At 36.4% G+C, this 7183-nt stretch overlaps 1 protein-coding gene across 1 annotated transcript in view; it reads right to left on the bottom strand.

Annotated features, from left to right (window-relative positions):
• RNF17 (ring finger protein 17) overlaps window positions 1-7183 on the bottom strand; it is a 132881-nt gene that overhangs the window by 103904 nt on the left and 21794 nt on the right. The window contains exons 4-6 of the mRNA XM_006832058.1: window positions 4278-4389; window positions 2921-3001; window positions 1706-1806 (exon numbers count right to left, since the gene is read on the bottom strand). Of these exons, the coding sequence (XP_006832121.1) occupies window positions 1706-1806; window positions 2921-3001; window positions 4278-4389 (294 nt within the window). The remainder of the gene's footprint in view (window positions 1-1705; window positions 1807-2920; window positions 3002-4277; window positions 4390-7183) is intronic.

Genomic DNA, 7183 nt, shown 5'->3' with positions numbered 1-7183 from the left:
AGATGATGACGTGGAGAGATGGAGCAGTTGGGGACTTTGGACACAGAAAGGGAGAGGGGCTGTGCGCTGAGAACCGAGGGCAGGCTTGTAGTGTATAACCTTTGGCTGGCTGATGATGCATGGAGGGGACTGTAACCATGGCAATGAAACGATATACGACAGGATGAATGTAAAACTAATGTTCTCCCATGTAAACTATCACATAATTCACAATAAAACTATTAAAAAAAGAAAATGATTAAATAACACTGACAACATCAAAAGAAGATGGAAGGAATGCAGAGAGACACTTATACCAAAAAGAATTGGCTGATGTTCTATCATTTCAAATCTAACTTATTCACTGATTTTATTAACAAATGTGGCTATACAGACAGGTCTTTTCATTACATCCCTAAAATAAATTCACACTCAAAAAAGAAAAAGAATGACAGGAATATGAGAGGCTTTGAAGGTTAAGAAGCATTCTAAAACATTTTTGTAATTCTATTTATAATCTCTCAAAGTAATTTCTTTAAGTGGGGAAATGGTCACTTTAATACTATGGATCCTTAAAACTCACGCACATGATCTCTTTCATAAATGTTAAAGAATAAATTTGACATACCAATCAAGAATAAAGTATATCAACCAATTCATGCATAGTGCATTGACCCTATGTTCTAGGCATCCTAATAAGATTTTTTTAAAACACTGATCTGAGAGTTCAATGGACAATTCTACTACCAGACATGCTACCTGGGCTATGTCATAATTTTTAAGGGCCTGATTCTTGAAATGTAAAATGGAAAGAACATATACTTTGCTTTTCTCATGTGATCAATTTATTAAAATCCTATGTATGAAATATCTTTTGAAAAAGTGATATATATAATTGCATGGCATTATATGTTAAGTGATAACCACTAGAAAGGCTTCTACTAGGATTCAAATTAGTACCACAACAAGGATTCAAATGCTGAAAGTACTTTTCTGTGCTCATTAAGTCAAAACTTTAGCAGTCAGCATTGGGGCCACATCTGCTGCATAATATCTTTTTAAAGTGTTCAAGAGCAAAGATATCAGTGTGAGGAGTAAATGGTGTATCTGACCCAAGCCATGGTATTTTCAATAACCTCATAAGCACACCAAAGTTGGAGAAAGAATAAAGAAGACCGTAGAAGATTTATGGTTCTGGAGGAGAATATTAAAAGTACCATGTATAGCCAAAAGAACAAATAAATTCTGTGTTGGAAGAAGTATAGTCAGAATGCTCCTTAAAAACTAGGGTGGTCAGCCTTTGTCTCTCACACTTTAGACATATTATGAGGAGGGATTAGTCCTTGGAGAAGGACATCATGCTTGGTAAAGTGCAGGATCAGTGACAAAAAGAAAGACTCCCCCAACGAAATGGACTGGCATGGTGGCAGCAGCACTGGGCTCAAGCGTAGCAACACTGTGAGGTTGGTCGCTATGAGTCATTACTGACTCGATGGCACCTAACAAAACAATAATTGGGGCCAGAAGGCAAACAACCAGAAAACATTTTAAATGTACTAATTATTTTTTATTTTGAAGTTATAAAATCACTTTGCGAGACCATTCATTATCTAAATCTGTTCAAAAGTTACCCACTACTTCAATTTAATCAGATATAACGTGATAAGTTAACATCAAAAACTTCATTTTCTATTTTGAAGTTCTGTAAACTTTTTCAAATTATTACCTGGAGTTGAGAGAAGTAAAAAGTTGATCAAACTGTTTCTCAAGAACCTCTATCAGACTGTCTGTCCCTGCTTTTGTTTGATTCTGCATGTGTTCTAGCATCTAGAAAACAATGTGAAGACTTAATTTGATATTTGTATTTTGTAAAAGTTGTATTGTTCTATATAATTTTGAAAATAAAGATACCTTTTAGACTTTTCAGAATACCAATACAAGAGATTGTAAAGTGCCGTCGAATTGGTTCCGACTCACAGCAAACCTATATAGGTTCCCAAGGAGTGGCTGGTAGGTTTTAACTATGAACCTTGCAATTAGCAGTCCAGTGCTTACCCTACATCCCCAAACTAGTCTACAGCTATTTACACATTTATGCTGAGATAATAAAACTTCCCTCCATACTGCCTAATACAATAGCCACTAGCCATGGATGGCTGCTGGGCACTTGAAATGTTCCTAGCATGAATGTGGAACCAAAGTTTTTAGTTTTGTAATTTTAATTCATTAAGTTTTAAGCATGTGTGGCTAGTGTTATTATATTAGACAGCATCGGCGTTCTCTGTTTGCCTCACCAGCCCTTTTCAGAGGTGTTTTTCTGTTTTCTCACCTACATCTGCGCCTACTTTTCTTATACATTCTCATCACAGGTGACATTCTTTTTGCCCCTCTTCTCTCCATATTTTCTTTTTTGTGACTCTTCTATCTGGTTATTTTTATCATTTCCCAAGAAACCTGATTTTTGCTTTTACTTTTAGCTAATCACAAATGTTCTGTCCTTCCCTGCAAAAAAGCTAGAACCTTTTCAACTCTCTGATTGTACAATGGGTATTGTTTAGTACTTCAGAGGATCTTTTTTGCCAACAAATGAGACTCTTTTGGGGGGCGTAGCTTGGGTGGAGAAAAAACAAATATAGCTAAATATTGAGAAAATGTTGAAAAGATCTACAATGCTTCTGAAACTCACAGCAACTACTAGAAATCATGATTCCTTAATAAGAGTTCAAATTTCATTCAGTTGTTAGCACAATAATGCTGCAAAATCAGTTCTGTGAGGACACAAAAAATAATTCCTTTTTTTTTTTTTTTACATATTTCGTTATCACAACTCAGTGCTAAGCTCTAACTTCAGTAATAACATACCCAAAAGAACATTTAAAAAATACGTAAAAAAAAAGTCACTATATTTTCATTATAAAATTTAATTACTCAAAATGCTTACTTTTATCGTAATACTTAATTGCTCACAATTATAACCTGCTATCTTCAATGCTTCATCAATTTCTTCTGCAATTTTAGTCTCCTAAGAAGGGGAAAGAAACATACACAATATAAAGATTCATAATTGCAAAAACATCAAGCTATGCAACACAGACCCATTACAGACCCTGAAAGCAAGCAACAAAAAAATAACACTTTTGCCCAGAGATAAAAGACATTTTTATAAAGATATTTTAAAATGGTATTATACCTTGTAAGGAACTCTAGTGGCATAGTGGATTACGAGCTGAGCTGCTAACTGAAGGTCAGCAGTTCGAATCTATCAGTCACTCCAAAGAAGAAAGATGCAGCTTTCTGTTCCCCTGAAATTTACAGCCTCAAAAACCCTATATAGGGTCACTATGAGTTGGAACTGATTCCACAGCACATAACCACCACAAATGTTGTTGTTAAGTGCCATTGAGTGGGTTCCGACCCATAGCAACCCTGTACAGGGTTTCCGAGGCTGTAAATCTTTATGGGAGCAAAAAGCCTCATCTTTCTCCCATGGAACAGCTGGTAGTTTTGAACTGCTGACCTTGCAGTTCACAGCCCGATTAGTAACCACTATGCTACCAGAGCTACCATTTATACCTTGTTATTATTCTCAACCTAAAACTATCTTGAACAATTTATCTTGTCAACAATAAACATACTTTCGTAATTCAAGAATTATAGTTATTAAGAAAAAAAAGATAATAATTTGGCAAGCTAAGTGCTCTCCTCTCCTTTAGCCCACTAATCACATTCTTTATTTAAAAAAAAAAGACTTTGTTTGTTGTAATTCTAAGCCTAAATTAAAACAACACATTATTTAAAGTTATCAGGAGTAGTAAAATTCAACATTCCACCAATATTGTTATTGTGAGTAAGGCCTTTTGGCCTCCATGAAAAGAACTGGAAAGTCATGTTAGAATGTATAAGTATGTACACTTCAGTTATGTTTCTATGCCATCTGGACCCACTCACTAGGCTCAAAAGCAGTAATTAAACTCAGGGAGAGCTGCTTCCCAAAGCCTTGAAAACCCTCTGATGAAGCTCTACTCTGCACACGTGGGCTCACCATAAATTCTAATTAATTCAATAACTAATAAATATCAAGAACTTTCTGACAGAGTTGGTCAAAGTTTGGAGGAAAGAGAATTATTCAACCAAAGGTTAGAACAAAGCAAGGGATTCAAGTAACTAGAATGAATTTAACACCATCAGCTTTAAACTTTTAAGAAATCAATAATTAAAGCAAACCTGATAGAGGGGAAAATGTTAACACAGAAAAAGTCAAAATTGTTAGCTTCATGTTTTATGAACATTTTTCATACCGCCATTACAGTTGATGGGTTCAAAACAGTCCTGAATATGGAGACTGAATTCTCTAAACCAATAGTTAGCTGATCCACAGTCTTTTTTAAATCTTGAGAACAATTCTTTGTCCTGAAAAATGTCAAGTACATTATTTTAAATACTAACAACATTAATACATTTTTAACATTCTATTCTGACTTTTACTATAAAATTATGATGACTTATATGAACATGTATAGTAGATTTTCAACAATGGTGAGAAGAGGGAAACCACAAGTGAATGTACTTTGATATAAAACTGAATTTTATGGAGAAGAATGGAAACAAGAAACAAGATTACATGTGTGTGAACTGCCGATGTAAAACTGATAATCTGCTGTTAACTTTCACCCAATCATGAAAAGAAAAAACAAAACAAAACCTTAATTTTAACTAAGAATTCAACTATTTAACAAATCCTTAAAAATAATAGCATAAGCATAATTTAACTTTTAATAACTTAGCCTTACCTGATGTTCTTTGGTAAAAGATGTTGCTAATTATGAAAATACCTTTAGCTCACCAATTAAATACTATACATAAATGTCATTTTAAAAAGTGTACATTATTAAAAATTCATACTTATAAGCACTGATCCAGCGGATCCACGTTGCCAATCCAGTGAGATGCATTGGCAAAGTGACAGCATCAATGGGCTCAAGCATGGCAACAATTGTGAGGATGGCCCAGGACTGGGCAGTGTTTCATTCTGTTGTACATAGGGTTGCTATGAGTTAGTACCGACTCAATGGCACCTAACAACAACAACAACAAGCAATGATTTTTTTTTTTTTAAAGCAACGAACTTAAGTAGGTAAAAGTTAACCACAGGGTTGTAGGTTCAAATCCACCTGTCGCTCTGTAGAAACCCTCTACAGGGTTGCTATGAGTCAGAACCAACTTGCTAACTTACCAACAACAACAGTATATGTCAAGTGATACTTATATTTAAAATGTTTAGCTTCAATGTTGTTTATTAAGTCGGTTTCAACTCATAGCAACCCTATAGAGGGTTTCCAAGACTATTTGTGGGAACAGAAAGTCTTACCTTTCTCCTGTAAAATAGCCGGTGGGCTTGAACTGCTGACCCTGTAGTCAGCAGTCCAGTGCTTGCCCTACAGAGCCACCTGGGCTCCCAAGAAAGAAATATAACAAATGGCCAATAAGCACATAAAAAGACAGTCAACATCATTAGTCATTGCTGTTGTGTGCTGTGGAGTTGGCTCCAACTCATACCAACACTGTATAGGGTTTTCGAAGAGTGACTGGTGGGCTTGAGCCACTAACTTGGTTGTCAGCAGTCCAGTGCTTAAGCTACAGGGCACTGTTCTTGTTAAGTGCCTTTGAGTTGATTCCAGCTCTGAATGGGGTTTCCAGTTCACCAGTTTAAACCCACTAGGGACTCCTCAGAAATACCAGAGCAGGTCACTGAGTAGGAAGTGATATGACGACACTTAACAACAGTAACTGAATTCTTCAGTCTGAAATAATCAAACATACAATGAAGATTCATTAATAATTATTGGTGATTGGAATGCAAAGGTTAGCAACAAAGAGGAAGGATCAGCAGTTGGAAAATATGACCTTTGTAACAGAAAAAATGGAAATCACTATGATAGAAGTTTGTAAGATCAACGACTGAATTCTACAAGCACCTTTTTTCAACAACATGAAAGTCTATACACATGGATTGGATATGCTAAATGGAAAGTTACAAACTGCCTGAAAGAAACAAGCTTCAATTTAAGCTAGTAACCTGTGTATAGAGTAAGGAACTTAGGTGGATACCTGAGCCCCACTCAGAACTGCTGAGAGAATAAAAAATTATGTTTAAAGGAATGCCCTGCTGAAAGAATAAATGACTGACATTTGGAATTTCAAGCAAGCAGTTTGCTACTGGATGAATTGAGGCAGGAAAAGTCTGTGTCCATCAGAGAAAACCCCATTCTAGGACTAACAGTTAAAGGACAGCCTGGCATGCTCACTGGTGGCTACCTGGATCCATCTGATGAGTGGAAGTGGGGAGAATGCAACAATGAAGAAATGAGTTGAGAGAAAGAAAAGGAAGGGCTGGGTGGTCTGAAATTTAGGGAGTTGTATGGAGTCCTGGGGTAGGACTGAGAGAGTAAGTGAAGGGGGTAGATTATCTGACAGGGAGGAATGTGTGGACTTCCAAGCTTGTGACTGGTACCCATTTGACCTAGTGACGGTGGCTACGGTTGATGTGACCAGAACCCAACTAAAAGAAGAAAGAGATGCCTGAGCTAATGTGAACTGTTGTAACTTCCATGGCTTGCTGTGACTGGACTTTGCTTATGAATGCAGATGCCTAAAGTTCTAACAGAACAGAAGATTCTTTACATCAAGGAATATGTTTGTTTCCTCAGAGGTCTAGGTAGACAAGAGATGGACAAATTAGAAATTGGTAATAAAAAATGGGAGACAAAAAAGGCATGAAGCGACTGACTGACATAAGCTTTTATGGGTATGCTCAGTTAAAATGATTGTGATGGGAAAAGTTAATGCATTATGTATGAAAAGGACAATGATTAGATGTGAAAAAAGGTGGCCTGTGGTGTAGTGAATTAGTTAATGTGTGTCTTCTAGTCTTGTCTTTGTAACTTTCACTAAATAGCTCCTTTTCCTGCTAGGTCTGGGTAAGAAGTGAGAGAATCTACTGATAAGATGACATGATTCAGCTGTGGATGTTAACAGTTCATTGTAATTGTGAAAACTTGGAACTCTAACTTGGGTTTAAAATGAGTCATCTCAGAAGCAGGAGGGGGATCTCACTACCATCAAAAAAGAAGAGCCAGGAGTGGAGTGTGTCCCTTGGACCCCAAGCTTTCTCCACACGTAACTTCCTGGACCCAGGGACAGAAAG

The sequence above is a fragment of the Chrysochloris asiatica genome, unplaced genomic scaffold, assembly GCF_000296735.1.
Source record: "Chrysochloris asiatica unplaced genomic scaffold, ChrAsi1.0 scaffold00005, whole genome shotgun sequence".
NCBI classification, from domain to species: Eukaryota; Metazoa; Chordata; class Mammalia; order Afrosoricida; family Chrysochloridae; genus Chrysochloris; species Chrysochloris asiatica.
Note: the sequence above shows the minus strand (reverse complement) of the source record. Positions and strands in the feature narration are given on the sequence as shown.